Below are 16,275 nucleotides of genomic sequence, written 5' to 3'. Positions count from 1 at the left end.
ACCAAAATGAAGATATGTGATCAGAAGTTATCCAGGGGAAAAAAAAAAAAAGGAAAAAGCAGGAACCCTCCATAGTAAATTCAGAGCATTAGATGAGCTGCTTGCTGAGACCTCTGGACCTTTTTTGTCATATACCACCAGAAAAAAAGATTTTCTTTTCTTTTCCATCCACCATCCACCCATTTTTTTTCCTTGTTTGCTGGCTTTCCTTTATCCTTACCCTGAGTCCTGTCCCTGCTGTTATAAAGACCTTTCTGCTTGAGCATGTCTGAGTTGAAACCCAGTGCAGCCTCCTCTCAGCTTTTCCCAAGAACTGTGTGCAGCATGATTCCTTTCCCTGTGTGCTCCTTCCTCCCTGTGATTCACTAGGACCTGGATTCTTGGAATGGGATTTTCTTGTGAAGGTCCATGAATGGGTAGAAAGACATGGAAACTGGAATAAATTGCCACAGATTAATTGTCAATGCCAATTGGCAGAGGAGCCAAGGAGTGCCAGGAGAGGCCATGAAGTGTGAATCCACCTCTCATCCCTGTGGGAGTTTGCACTGGATTCTGCTGGATCAGGACCGAGGCACAGCTGCAGAGAGCTGGGTTAAAAGTGTTTGATTCTCATCCATGCAGAAACATTTCTGGGTGTAAATACAGAATTTTCCTGCAAAATCTAAAATACCTGCACTTTCAGGTGGCCCCATGGCTACAACATTTTTGTGTTTCTCCCTATCAGAGGATTTTTTCAGTTAATTGCCAGCTCAGGGTGAATGGCTGCATGATAAATACCAGTTATAAAATTATGTGGGACAAATCTGTCTCCACCACGTTAGGCTGAGCATACCCCTTGCAGTCTTGAACCAGCATTTTCGGCAACTTTTTAGGTCACAGTCTAAAAACACTGACACAAAATGCCTCTCCTAACATTAATCTGTTAGGAAAAATTGTTATAAAATCTATTGTGTTCCTGTGGGGTTGGTTGGGTTAGGTTAGGTTGGCTTGAGCTAAGTTTGTGCGTTAAATTTGCAGGATAAAGCTGGGCTTGGGAGACCTGGTACTAATTCATATAGTCAGGATTTTTTTACACAATTCGCTGCAGGCTGTGTGTGTAATGTTTATACACAATTCACTGCAGGTTGTGTGTGTAATGGATGTGGCCTTGAGCTCCTTCAGTCTGGGGAGAGATTTGAACAAGCAATTTGCTGAATGCTCTCACTGCTACTCTGGTTTAGAACAGGGCAAACCCAAAGCAATAAAAGTGTTTCATTAGAAGAGAAACACCAGACTCTGTTCCTTTAGGGAATGAAAGGGTTAAGACAGAACAGATTAAGGGCTATAAAATCCAAATGAGCAGAAACCTCTCCCAGCATTTCTGATGAAGGCACCAAAGTCCTCAATTTGATATTACCTGCTGCAGTAAGAAGACTTTAAATTATGTTTTGTGCTCCGGCCACACAAAAATACATTCAACTCTCCACCAACAAATGTGTCAGTGCTTTAATCAAGTAGAAACTCCACCACAGAAAGATGTATGTGTAATAAAAAACCCTTTTTTAATAGGCTTTACTGCATTTTTATTTCATTTTACCTAGTTTAGGACACTTCAGGTGTGGTGTTAACTCTCCACCACTTTAAACTCAAAGAGAATTGGATTGCTACTGAGTTCAGCATGAACAAACACCACAAAAAATTATTTTATTGAGCATTTGTACGGGCCGCAGGGCCTGAGAATGTGGCTGTAAGCATTTCAGGGCCAGTGCAGCCAAAATAGAAAATATATGTGATGAGCATCACTGAGTGATGGTGTGAGACAGCACTGGGTGATGTTTGCAGAGTGATGTCTGGTCCTTGGTCCTACTTTATGGATAAACTCTCTCCTTGGAGAAAGAAAGTTTTGCTGCTTGAGTGAAAAAATCAACCTGTTTTCATAAGTCAGAAATCCTGAGCTGACAAGCAGGGCTTGTTTTTAAATGGAGCAGGTTTAAATGATCTTTAAACCCAGAACCTGCACAAGGCCCCTTGTCCCACACCAAGGGAACTCAGCACTGGTGGCTTTGTAAATGTCTCTCACTCCTTCTCCTCCTCCTAGGCGTCCCAATCTGTTAGATTTGTGCCTAGGCACAGTGAATGAAGGAATGAATACAGCCTCAAAGCCTGAAGAAGGAGCATCTTTGTGAGACACAAACCTACAGAAGAGAAACAGAGAATTAATCCCATTTCCTCGTATTCCAAGAGTCAGCTCAAGTAATAATACAAAAGATCCTATGAGAGACATTCCAAATTCTACCAATTAAGCAGAGATTAGGAAAAAAACATGAAAGGAAGGAGATTTGACATTACATCAACACAAACAATAGCCATACCAATAAAATATGGCAAACAAAACACAAATCCCAATTATGTACCACTGACACATGACGTAATTAAAGACTTGAGAGAAACAATTAAAGAGAGCAGCTTAAGCTCTCCCTAATATTAAAAAACACTTTTAATGGTTATATTAATAATATATATTAATATGTAATATATTGACATATCGTATATTAATATATTATATTAATGAACTATATTGTATTAATAATATAATATTTTATATTATTATGATCTAGTACCTTGTGACTGCAAATATATTAGCACCACAATCTTAACAGATTCACAACACATACTATAAGAAGTCAACAGTAGAGAAGAACTCTCACCAACTTAACAGAGACTTATGCTAAAGCTCATGGGGAATCCTTAGAGTGACCTCTTCCAAAAAGTGGATTTCTGGGGGATTTTCCAGCAAGAAACAAAACCCTGCAGGGAATTTTCTACAGAGGTGTGATGGCCATGCACAGACACAACATTCTGCTCGAGGTACCATGAGGAGAACAAACCTACTTCCTCCCTCTTTCTCATAAAGTACTTATGTAGCTTTTGAATTGTAATTATGTGTAACTGAATCATCCTGTTGGCTTCAATGGATTAAAGCAGGCATCTGCTCGAGTGTGTTTGTCAGCTGGGGCTTTAAGCACTTGGATGTGGAGATGATGAGGCTCAGAGGGTTCTGTGGAATCACCCACCCTGAGTTCTTCAATAATTCTTCAATTCAGCATCCTCAGTATTGGTTTTGACTCACTCAGGTTATGTTCTGTCTCACTAATTGGTCATTTCTGATGGACAACTCACCACACGTGGCTTTGTTACATCTGCAAATTGTTCATTGCGTGTGAAAAATTTTTACAGTCTGGACTTGCCTTCATTTTTTTTCTGGTTTGGTTTTTGGGGTGGTTTTTTTTGTTTTGTTTTGTTGGGTTTTTTGGTTTTTTTGTTTGGTTGGTTTGTTGTGTTTTGTTGGGGGTTTTTTGTTTGGTTGTTTTGTTGTTGTTGTTGTTGTTTGTTTGTTTGGTTGGTTTTTTCCTGCCAGGCTCAAGAGGCCTCCTTAGAAGTTTCAATTTTTCTCCCTGATTTCCTTAGGTTTAGTGCCCTTCCCTCTTGGCATTCCCACAATTTATCTTCCCCTTTCATTCTCTCCCTGGGGTACACCCTGTAAAAAACAACAGTCAAAACAACAAATGTGGAAGAAGGATTGAACTGAACACTTCAATAGTTGTTTTATTTAATTTTTTGTGGGTTTAGGGATAGGTTTTGATATAGTTTCATATACTGCCATATCTGGATGGCATAATAATGATGAACCACTTACATTTCCAGCCCTGCTGAAGACAAAGCCAACAGTTTGCTGTAAACAAAGATCAGATTCTACAGATTAAATTCAAGCTGACATTTTTTTCTGAGCTTTGCAAGTTTGCCCTTGCTGGAGATTCAGCCAAGGGAGATCACATCATTTATCTTTTCCCTTTTGTGTTATTCCAGTAAAACAAAAAAAAATCCAACACAAAAATCATTCTTTGCAAAAGAGAGTGGGAGTTCACCAGTTGAGAATTTGCATGCATATCTCATATTTTCAGAGTGAAAAATTGGTGGTTTTTTACTGTAATTCCCTCAGGACAAACTGAGAACAGCTACAGGCCCCTAAATGAATTTTATTTATGGAAGTTGAAGACAGATACATTTTCATTTCCAGTAGTGAGGCCACTCAGATCCATGTGGGAGCACCACAATTTGCAGGCTGATGGAGAAATGGAACAGTAGAAGTTTTTTTATGCACTTGTGTTAAAGCAAAACAAATATTAGAGAGTCAGCTGTTTCCTTGGGTGATATCTGATGATCACTGCTACAATCTTAAGGTTTACAGCAAAACAGAGGGGAAGGGAAAAAAAGAACAAAACAAAAAAGAAAACCCAAACAAGCCCTAGAGAAAGGTCCTGTAAATCATGCAAAACAACAGAAAGAAAGCAAAGGGAAGGAATGGAGGCAGAAGGGAAAAAAATAAGAATGGAGGCAGAAAGAAAAAAGCCTAGGAATGGAGGCAGAAGGAAATAAAACAGGAATGGAGGCAGAAGGAAAAAGCCCAGAGATGGAGGAAGAAGGGAATAACCCAGGAATGGAGGCAGAAGGAAATAAGCCAGGAATTGAGGCAGAAGGGAATAACCCAGAAATGGAGGATGAAGGAAATAAAACAGGAATGGAGGCAGAAAGAAATAACACAGGAACGGAGGCAGAAGGAAATAACCCAGGAATGAAGGTGAGACTGGCAGAGCTCTGGAGGAGGAATTTTCCTTACTTAAGTGTTTCTGTAATCCTGGACACAGCAGTGCCACCATCGTGGGCTGGCACCAACACACCAAAAAAGAGGGAAAATGAAAAAAGAGAGGAAGGGCTTTATTAAAGCCCTGATCACCTTCTCTTTTTAGTTGCTGCCTTGTGGTTGACTTGGCAGGTGTGCTTATGAGTGCCTTTATCCTGTGATTGATGAGCACAAAACAGGCACAGTTAACCCATTTACCAAAATAATTCTATTTTTACACCTGAACTCAACTCTGAGTCATCTGACACCCAGGTTAGACCAGCCAGAGCAAATCAGCATCTCAGAAATACTCACAAGACAGCTCCCAAAAATCAAACAGGAATTCCTGAGAGATAAAATAGAAAGGCTGAGTCCTTCAAGACTGGCAGTTACATAACCTCTGTTAAAATCAGCAAAGAGAAATTCTTAAATAGCCTCGAGGATCACAGTCATGGGGCTTAAAGCTGCTTCTTGAGTGAAGGAAAGCAGACAAAAGAGTTTCTTCCTGAATCCTGAATCCAGTGTTGGATTTGAGGAAGCCTGCATGGGAAGTGGGCAAGGCATGAAGACCAGCCATGTGCACCACATTTTTCATCAGTGTAAAGTGGTACAAGTCCATTTATTTTCATACAAAATTTACAGGTGCAACTCCATTTATTTTAATACAGAATTCACAGGTGCAACTCAATTTGTTTCAAGACAAAATTTACTGGTGCAACTCCATTTATTTTAATCACTGCAGGATCTACCCCTGCCATGCTTTGCACATGAATTAGAGGCTGTCTCGTGTAATTTCCTTGTAAATCCTCACCTCATCCCTGGAAGTGTCCAAAGCCAGGTTGGACAGGGCTTGGAGCACCCTGGGGCAGTAAAAGGTGTCCCTGACCATAGCAGGAGGTGGCACTGGTTGATATTTAAGGTTTCCAACCCAAAACACTCTGGGATTCTGTTTCTATAAATGCCTTGCCATTTTCAGCTGGCACTGAGGAGGTGAAAGTACAGAGAAAAACCAAGTTTAAATGAGCTTTAAATTAAGTCTTAGGACTTTGGATTGAGCTCCTTCTGCAGAAATAATTCCCTAATGAGGGGTACAATGCTCCATCCGGGTTCATTAGTAGCCCACCTTTTATTGCAGGTAGGCATAGGAAAGAAATAGAAATAGAAAGAAATAGAAATAGAAAGAAATAGAAATAGAAAGAAATAGAAATATAGAAATAGAAATAGAAATAATAAAAATAGAAATAATAGAAATAGAAATAGAAATAGAAATAGAAATAGAAATAGAAATAGAAATAGAAATAGAAATAGAAATAGAAATGGAAAGAAATAGAAATAGAAATAGAAATAGAAATAGAAATAGAAATAGAAATAGAAATAGAAATAGAAATAGAAATAGATAGAAACTGATCCAAAAGCTTCTTCCTGATGTCTCCATTGCTCCACATTTTGATGGGAGCAGGAAAGCCTTACCTGGCTGAGGCAGGGGGGTGTGCTTGGGTCAGGCTGTACAGCCCAGCTCATCCATCTGGGAATGGCATTTCTGCTTTATGAAGTGGTAACAAATCCACGAGCCCAGACACAATCATAAATTGCCCAGTGACAGCTGACATGAGGCAAGGATTGCAGGGCATGCTCTCAGGGCAACGATGGGTGCATGAAAATGTAATGGATTGTGACCTGAAGAAAAGCAGGTTAAGATAAATGGAATTAATTAGCCATTGATAAGGCTTTAGAATGCTCCTGCATAATGTTTCTGAGGCACCATGGGTGCGGAGCAGGAAGCTAACAGGGAAAATGTGGGTTTGGGACCTCTTCTTCCTGTGCCTGAGGCAGGCAGTGGCCATGAATCCAGTTAAACTGATCTGCCTGTGCTGTTAATAACACATTTTTACACTTAGAGTTGAAGCCTCTGAAAGGTTCATCATCAAGACATAAGATTACTATTCCCATGGAAGTCTTTTATTTTTCATAAGTCCTGATAGATCATAAATTGCTTTCACAGAGACTTTCACAGTGGAGTCCATCGTGAGCCACTTTGCTTCTGTCAAGATGGCATTTTAAGAATTTCTTCAATCACATTTCTTCATTCATAGATATTGTTCCTAACATCCTAAATTTCTGTGCATCTCCCAGGAGAAGCTGCAGAGCCACCCGCTAGTGCAGCAATTTATTGTTGGAAATTCCCTGCTTGTCACAGCCTGTGATAGGGAGGAAGGGAAGGAGTCAAAGGTAACAAATTGATTTAGAAGGAGTTTTCTCGTTTGAGTTTTTGAAGACAATTCACTTTGATTATCAAACATAAACGTTGTGGGGCTTTTTTATAGCCCACCTGTTTGAACCCAGTCTACAAGTGCAATTAAACTGAGGGAAGAAATTAAAGTGATGGCTTTTTGCCAGGCAGTCCGGCTTGTTTGTTTTTAATTTGCTTTTTTGCTGTTGTTACACAAGTTAGCATAAGTTAGTTTCCTTTTCTTTATCTCTTTTTCTTTCTCTTTTTTTTCTTTTTTTTCTTTCTTTTTTCTCTTTTTCTCTAATTTTTCTTTCTATTTTTCGTTCTCTTTCTCTTTTTCTTTTTTTCTAATTTTTCTTTCTATTTTTCATTCCTTTTCTTTCTCTTTCACTTTTTCTTTCTCTTTCTCTTTCTCTCTTTTTTTTCTAATTTTTCTTTCTATTTTTCATTCCTTTTCTTTCTCTTTCACTTTTTCTATTTTTTCTTTCTCTTTTTCTTTTTTTTTTCTTTTTTTTTTTTCTCTTTTTTTTTTTTTTTTCTTTTTTTTTTCTCTTTTTCTCTAATTTTTCTTTCTATTTTTCTTTCTGTTTTTCTTTCTCTTTCTCTCCCTCTCTTGGGGACATATTTTAGCGGTGTCCTTGGCAGTGCTGGATTTACAGTAGGACTCTATGGTAATAAAAGTCTTTTCTAAACCAAATGATTCTCTGGTTCTGTGAACTAAAAGTTAAGAGCAGAGAAAAATCCCCTGTGAAAATTGAAAAAATGTGTTTGGAAGCCGAGTCCATCCTGACATCTCCATGCCACATGCACAGAAATTAATGGACCATGTTAAGCCATGGACAGAGCAGTTAGATTATAAAATTATTGGGAATTTCACACCTATATGAGTTCCAGTGCCATGATAGTGAGATGGGGAATTAACCATGTTGTGTAGCCTTACGAGCAGAGCAATTATTTGGTTATTGAATCATTATTAAAGATTTCATTATGCTTTGGTTAAAATGGATGTCTCAACAGGAGAGGTGGGGTAGGAACAGCTCAAAAGTGATTCCTGAATTTAATTATGATTATGAGTGTCTAAAGTGGAACTATAGATATGGACATGCAGGCTTGGGCCAGTCCCTGTGCTGGAAATTCTTAATTTCAGCATCTCCAAAGCAGGCAATACCTGCCCAGTGCAGTCCCCTCTTCCACGTCATGAGTGGGATCTATGAAAAGCTTTTAAATAAGGTCAAGGAATCCTCTTTGACCAGGCTGGGAAGAAGATCAGCTCTTGCTGTGTGCAAATGCAGCACCAGTCAGTCAGCAGCCCTTCCACAGCTCGTGTCTGGGCAACATAAAGCAAAAGTGCTGGGTAAATCTGTCACTGGGAAAATGAGTTTTTATCAGGCTTCTATGGAAGATACCTGCAGGAATCTCAGTGTAAATCTCTTCCTGCTGCAGTGCTGGTGGTAGCCCAGGTAACAGCACCAAAGAACCTTAAAGGAGACTTTTGAGGTCTCAAGGTTTCATGATTGGTGGATTGAGGCAAATTTGGACCCATATTTTTTTGCTGGATGCACCTTCCCAACTCCATAAATAATGCCAGGAGCTGCATCACTGACCAGGATTGTATGGGATGTCTTCAATATATCTTTAATCTGACTTAAAGAAGTCTTGGTGCCCTGCCCCAAACCTTCCACCCCTCAGGAAACCACAGTTTATGGGTACGAAGGAGGAACATGGGGTCTGCACAGGGGTTGTGTCCATAGACAGGACAGGCCATACAGCATGGGACCTTTAAAAGGTCCCTTCCAACTCAAACTATTCCATGATTCTGTAAAGGAGATGGGGATTCTTGTGACTGGGGCAATGAGATTGCAGAGTTCCCAGTCCAGCTGTGGCAGATTGTGGGGTATCGATCACTCACATGCTCCTTTCTACTTCTTTGGCCTAAATCCTTCCTGAACCCAAATCCTAAATCTGTAACAAACCATATCCCTGCTAAAGAAGGCAAGGGAGGCTTGTGCTGGCATTTCTGTGAAGTTAATTGCCTTTTTTATAGAGTTTTGTTGCATTCACAGGAGGCTGATGATGGATGCGTGTTGGGCATGTGTGTACCTCAAAAACTCAGAACAATTCCTGTCCAACTAAGCTGCTCTTATTGAGCTTGATAAATTCATCAGCTGGTCCACATTGACAAATTTCAGGAGCTATGAATGAGCTACTGCCACTTAGGAGAATGATAAATGTATATTTAGTGCAGATTCAGCTCTGAGCTAATTACTGCCTCCAGCACCTGAACTGTACTTTTATAGGTGGGTCATAAAACTGATGTAGTGACCAGTTGACTCACCTAAAAAATGAAAAGAAAGATATTTTTCTCAGGGCTAACATTATCCAAAAGTAAAATATGGGCACAAGGAAAAAGCCTGGCAGGGTTGTTTCTCACTCAGCCTTCTTGTCCCCACCCTTGTGTCCCTTCTCTTTGGTTCTTCCTCTTGAAAGCCCTCAAGCAGGTCTAAGACAGGCCCCATCCTCAAGCAAATAATCTTTTTTTTTTTTTACAATACAAATAATCTTTTCTTTTACGACAATCAAAATTAAATTTTCTTATTGGCTGTGAGGAATCTGCAGAGAAGCACAAATGTGTTGGGGTCCAGGAGTTTGTCAGGAGGAGTCGAGTCCTATGCCTTGTTGGCTGGAGGCAGAGCCCTTCCCAGAGCTCAGCCATTGGAAACACATGTGGAAAGGGAGGGATTTTCATGGGAAAAGCAAATGGCACATCCCTGATGGAACTCTAAAGAGAGGAACAAGAGAGGAGCCAGAAAACCAAGGGAGAAACCATCTCACTGCCACATCTGCTGTGGACATGAGCAGAGCAAGATCCCTGAGGAAAGACAAGGAAATAATCTGTAAATGAGCCTGTGGGAGAAGAGAGAGTAGCAAAATCAGTGATGTAATTCAGCTTTTTCTCTTGAAAATGTCTGATCTAAAAATAGCCCATGTTAGTCTTTCAACAGTGACACATCATGAGGTCTGCTCTTTATGGAGAAAAATAAATTCTAGAGATGTAATGGCTCATCTCTGCCCTGTGCCTGTCATCTAAAGGGTAAGATATCTTACATAAAAGAGGATTTTATTCCCCAGCATTAAACCAGCCTCTCTGAGGCTGAATTTAATAAGTCAGGAAGCTGGAGACCCATTACCAAGTGCTGCATGGAATAAGGTCTCCCAAAAGCCAGGAAGGGCTGTTTTCCAAATGTGCCACTGTCAAAGAGGACCAACTGGATCATCAACAATCAAACTGCACCTCTTTTAAACTTACCCACTTTAGGCAGCACTAGCCAGCCCAGGCAGTGGAAAAATGTCATTCTTTAATTTTAAGGACAGTGCATCCACCTCTGTTCAGTGCCACAGGGGGTGGTTGCAGGACATTACTGCCATGCACTCAAAATGCTGCACAAAAAGGTCTTTTCTCCAGGTAAAATCAAAAATTCCAGGAGTGGTAGGAACTGCTCAAATAAGCAAATATCCTCTCAGCCTAGAGCAAAGAATTGATCTGCTACCCAGGAAGAGAAGAAGAAGTTGCCAAAACCCAGCTGCTGCCCATGTGCATGGAAAAATAAAACCATAAAAAAAGGAATTTAATAAAACCATGGAATCATTAAGGTTGGAAAGACGTCAGAGATTATCAGATCTAACTGCTAACCATGATCCACCTCAGCTTTGTGAGAAGCCCATATCCCTTTTAGGGAGGGATTAGGCCCAGAGACTGCCACAAAATTGATGTTTGCCAGTGCTGGGACAAGAGGAGATGGATTTGGATCTGCAATTTCTGCTGCCACAGCCTGAGTTCAGCACGGCTTTCTCTATGTACAGCCATAGCTCTGCAAAGTAAGGCTGGAAATCCCTTTCCTGAGGGATTTCCTTTTCTTTACTGCTGGGCAGAAACCACGTGCACTATTTGTGAGCAGCCTTCTCTTGTCCTGTGAAGCCTTGCAGCCCCTTGTGCTGTGCTCCAGCCTCCTGCCTCTGCCATGAGTTCAGTGCAACCATCCAGAAGTGATCCCCTGGTGCACAATCCCCAAAGGAAATCCTTGGCTTACAGGCAGGTGGTTGAGATGCATCAGATCTGCTCCCTCAAACCTCGTGTCTTCTCAGGTTTTCTGTGATTGAAATGGCTCCCAAGGTATTGAAAAGTCTTTTTTCCCAGCCCCACGACCGAGGTTCTTTGGCTTTGCTTTTCAAGGTTGTTTATTTTCTCTTATCTATGACATTCTTTCTCTGACCTGCTGAGGTCTGTCTGGCAGGTTGGGTTGTGGCACAGTGACCCCCTTGGGGTAGTGTTGGCTTTTTATACTAAGAACTACCTGTACTTTATTTACAATAATTTTCCAATACCTATCACCTATGTTAGACAGTCTGTCTCTACTCTAAACCAATCCAGAAGTGTCACCATCACAGCAGAAGATGGAGGACAAAGAAGAAGAAGAAGAAGAAGAAGGACAGGACATGCCCAGATTCCTCCATCTTGCCTCTTGAACCCCCATTCTAAACCCCAAAATTCTACTTTTTCACCCTGTGACAAATTCACTATCATTCTTCTCAAACTCTTGTGGCTTGTACATCTTCACACAAAGTTGGTAATTGTTTCCATGGGTTAAAATCAAAGGCACAGGTGTTTTTGACTCCGTGCCAAGGTCTCTGAGCCCCCTGCCAGGGTCTCGAGTCCTCCAGGGCAGCCAGAGGGATGCCCTGGGTTCTGACAGTGTCTCATCTGGGAGCTGCTGAATTAGGGCCAAACACCCACAGAGTGAAACCATGAAGGAATTCACTCACACACGGATCCCTGCTGGCTGCAGACACACCAAGCAGGCTTTGGGGGAAAGGAAGGAGGGGTGGCAATGTCACACAGCCACCATGTGCAGACAAAATAAGAGAGAAACCAAAGGTGTGGTGGTGTATTGTATTTGCAGGGATCCCCTGACAAAGGAAGGAATGATGAATCTGACTCCATGTTCTCAGAAGGCTAATTTATTCTTTTATGATACTATAATATATTAAAGAATGCTATGCTAAACTATATTAAAGAATACAGAAAGGATACAGACAGAAGGCTAAAAAGATAATAATGAAAACTCCTGACTCTTTCCAGAGTCCTGACACAGCTTGGCCCTGATTGGCCAATGAGTGAAAACAACTCACAGCAGAATCCAATGAAACAATCACCTGTGGGTAAACAATCTCCAAACACATTCCACATGAGCACAACACAGGAGAAGCAAATGAGATAAAAATTGTTTTCCTTTTTCTCTGAGGCTTCTTAGCTTCCCAGGAGAAAAATCCTGGGGGAAGGGATTTTTCAGAGAATGTGAATGCCACAGTGATGCCATTGGGATGAAGTTGCTGCATCCCCAGCTTTGCCAGCCCAGCCCTGTGCCACCTTCCGTCCCTGGCAGCCCCTGGAGTCACACACAGAATATTCTGAGTTGGAAGGGAGCTCACCTCCTGCTCTGCCTCCACCTTCCCCCATAAGCACCCCTCAGCAAGCCTGTGTCTATGCTGTGCCTCACAGGAGGGAGCTGCTGTGCACAGAAGTTGGTTATCGGGGGCCCAGCAGGGTCCCCAGGGTCACACACTGATGGGTTTGGGGGTGAGGGTGGGGACAGTCCCCCCCAAAACACGTGGCACTGAAAAAACTCTTTCCACACTTCTCCTTTTAACCAGTGTTTCATAGCAACTGCTTTCAGCAGCGGAGGAGTGGAAGGGGAAATGGGGTCTTGTCACTGGTGCTCTAAATTAAAATTGTTGCTCTAAATTAAACATTCTACACGTGCAGGACACCAGGGAAGTGCCACCAAGCAGGGAGTGAGAGCAAACACTTGCCCCAGAAAATGCAGGGTGTCACCCAACCAGACCCACTGAAAGCAGCAGGGCAATTGCTGACAGCATCTCGAGGATGTGACATGATGCAGTGGGTGCCAAGTGTCAGAAATTTCTCTTAAGTGTCAGAAATTTCCATTTGTATTTATTTCTTTGCTAAGGGAACTGTTCCCATTACCTGAGCTGCAGTGAAATCTCCACACAGCAAGTTACTGTGTTTAATTATTCATTTCCTGAAGGTAAACAAGTCACCTTCCTTTTCCAAATCTCTCCCCTTCCAGAGCAATAAAACCTCTGCATGCTTTTGTGTGCTTGCCCTGCTTCTCCTGCCTATCCTTTATTTTAAAAATACATATCCCAGTCCTTCTTTTCCTAAAGAGGAGCAACTTCTTGTAGACTTTTCACCACAGAATTCATTCCATGAGGCATTCAGGCACTGCATAAAGCAATCGCAAAGATACATCCAGACCAAGGGTCACTGGTAATTTGGTGGAAATTTCTTTCCTGTGGGCATGTGCTGCAGTTCCTAACACAGGGCACCACTGTGTGGATTTTTTCTTGTGTTTTGTTGTTGTTGTTGTTGTTGTTTTGGTTTGGTTTGGTCTTTTTCTTTGTTAAGGTTGGGATCAAATGTGTGAGATGTTATTTCTTGTTTGGACTCAGATGTTTATTAGTTCTTATTTATATTACAGTCTCATGAAGTGTGAGTTAAATAGTACTTCTTTCTAATAAGTTAAAAATGGAGCTGTATCTTTTTCTTTATAAGGTTTTTTTAAGGATAAATTGTCTAATTAAGAAATTACACAAGTTATTTTTACTTTTAACCTAATAACTAACTACTCGTGGTCTGTAATGCAGATTTTTTATCTAATTGCACGTTATTATTTATCCTCATGAAGGAAAAGGTGAAGAAGGACCAGCTTCTGCTTTAAAACCTCCATCTTGCTTTATATCTATTACTATATTCTAAACCCTTAAGCTCTGAGTTTCCCACCCTGTGATCTCACACACTTCTATTCAAACTCCACGCCCACAATCCCAGTTCTATCATTCCATTTTGGAAGCTTCTCCACAGCCTCAGGTCGATGCAGTGTTCTCTTGGGGGTCAGCACAGAAATCTGAAATTCTCAGCAGCCAGGGCTCCAACAGTTCACCACTGCTCATTTCTTCTCTTCCAGGTGGGCTGCAAGGCCATGATGGTTTTCTTCCAGTACTGTGTCATGGCCAACTTCTTCTGGTTGCTGGTGGAGGGGTTGTACCTTCACACCCTGCTGGTCATCTCCTTCTTCTCGGAGAGGAAATACTTCTGGTGGTACATCCTGATCGGCTGGGGTACGCGGCTCCTCCAGGAGGGGATCCTGACTGGTGTTTGTAGCAGGAATTTAGCACAGATACCTGGGCACTCAGGTGGGGCAGAGATGTTGTCCTGGTTTAGGGCAAATTTGGGAGAAAACCTCCAAAGGGGGCCCCTGCAGAAAGCAAACCCATATGGCCCCTCTCCCCAGCAGTTTGGGAAGGATTCCTTGGAGAGAAGTGGAAGGAACCTGTTTATTTAACAGGCACAGCACCCCCAGCACACAGAATGAACAATACCAGATGACACCACTCTGAAAAAGATGACAAATTCAGAAAGTCTCTCTTGGGGGTGGTTGCTCTGTTCTCAGTCCCTCCAGCACTGCTGCAGCCACAAGGTGCAAACTCTTGTGTTCCCAGGTCCCAGCCCAGAGCAGGCTCAAGTGGTTCCAAGAATGGGAAAGAAAACCAGTCCAGGGAAAATTCAGATTGCTTAGCTAAACTAGCTAATGAGCAGAAGCAAAAAGCAAGGGCAAAGCAGGAGCAAGAGCAAAGCGAAAGCAAGAGCAAAAAGCAAAAGCCGCACTATGTACTGCCCTATCTGTGTGTCCCGCCAGCTGTGGGGGAGCGGCTGATAGCAAAACCAAAACAAAACATTCACTCTTCAGAGCCAGTCTTGAAGGCACAGAACATGATATCAGCATGAACAGAACACATGAATGGGGATACAAGCATCATAACATCACCCTAGGACAGATGTTGTAGACAGCACCCAGCCCTTCTAAGTCCCGAGAAGGATTTGGGATGGTTGGTGGGTAAGAGGTTGGACATGAGTTCAAAATGTGCCCAAAAACCCCAACTGAGTCCTGGGCTGCATCAAAAGAAACGTGACCAGCAGGCTGAGGGAGGTGATTCTGTCCTTCTGCTCTCCTCATCTGAGATCCACCTGCAGAGATGCAGCCAGCCATGGGGTCCCCAAAATAAAAAGGTTGTGGAGCAGTTGGAGCAACTCTAGAGGAGGTCACGGAGCTGCTCCAGGGCTGGAGCCAGTCTGGGAGAGCTGGGGATGTTCATCTGGAGAGGAGAAGGCTCCAGGGAGAGCTCAGAGCCCCTTGCAGGGCCTGAAGGGGCTCCAGGAGAGCTGCAGAGGGACTGGGGACAAGGGATGGAGGGACAGGACACAGGGAATGGCTTCAAACTGAAAGGGAGTAGGTTTAGATTGGATATTGGGAAGGAATTCCAAGTTTGATATCATGGATTGACGTTAAATTGTAAGGATGGATCCCAGCAAAGCAGAACTCTTGGACTGAACCAGACACTGAATTCAGGCCAGCCAGCTGCCTTGAGATCCCATCACCTGTGTGCTAATGCTGATAACCTTCTGCTCACTGCATTGGTGATTTCTCCAGCCTTAATGCAAATCTGGTCTCAAACGCATCAAATAAAATTAAATTAAAATCATATAATGAAAATTAAAAGAAAAAAGGCAAAACAAAATAAAATTAGAGAAATGGTAAAGAAGAGAGAATTAAGCTCTTCACAAAGTAACTCACAACTGAATTGCTGACTTATGCAAATTAATCCTACCAGATCAACTTCTTTTATTTCTCCAAAAAGCAAACAGAGATCTTTTTTCTCCTTTCATTCTATTTAGCTGAAAATTTATGTTTAAGTAAGCAAATAACTTTCTACTGCCTGCTTTCAATAGCTGAAACTGAGAAATAATAAGAGCAGGGAAGAATCTTGAGAAGAAAAAGTAAAATAAAATTGTGCCATGTCCAGGGACATGCCAGGACTCAGGATTTGCTCAATTATCCATGGAGCAGCTCCCATTGAAAGGGGCAGGAACTATGCTTGACTTCACACTGCAAAGCAGAGATGATTCTCCATGCTCTGGGCAGAAGGAGGGATGATGGGAGCAGGTCTTGTTTCAGTTCCTCAGGTCAGACCTTTGTTAAACTCACCTTGTGCTCCAGATAGTCTTTATTTCAGCACTGGAGAGCTGGCAGGTTTTAAAGAAAAATGCATGGAGGTAATGATTTAAATCAAAGGAAATTTCTTGCACTCCTAATGTGTCCTGAGGTTGCTTGGGTGCAGAAGGGCAATTCCAGAACATGGCAAGTGCTTGAGGGAACTTTTGGCCTTTCAGTCATCCATCATTTGCAAGAGCATCAGGGATGGGTCTGGAATGGATTATGCATGAATTAATAATTTATATGCACTAATT

General features: G+C 41.9%; 1 protein-coding gene across 1 annotated transcript in view; it reads left to right on the top strand.

The window, feature by feature from the left end:
* Window positions 1-16,275, top strand: part of VIPR1 (vasoactive intestinal peptide receptor 1) — a 114,230-nt gene that overhangs the window by 80,897 nt on the left and 17,058 nt on the right. The window contains exon 7 of the mRNA XM_030971236.1: window positions 13,934-14,087. Coding sequence (XP_030827096.1) covers window positions 13,934-14,087 — 154 coding nt within the window. The remainder of the gene's footprint in view (window positions 1-13,933; window positions 14,088-16,275) is intronic.

The sequence above is a fragment of the Camarhynchus parvulus genome, chromosome 2 (genome assembly GCF_901933205.1).
Source record: "Camarhynchus parvulus chromosome 2, STF_HiC, whole genome shotgun sequence".
Taxonomy (NCBI): Eukaryota; Metazoa; Chordata; class Aves; order Passeriformes; family Thraupidae; genus Camarhynchus; species Camarhynchus parvulus.
Note: the sequence above shows the minus strand (reverse complement) of the source record. Positions and strands in the feature narration are given on the sequence as shown.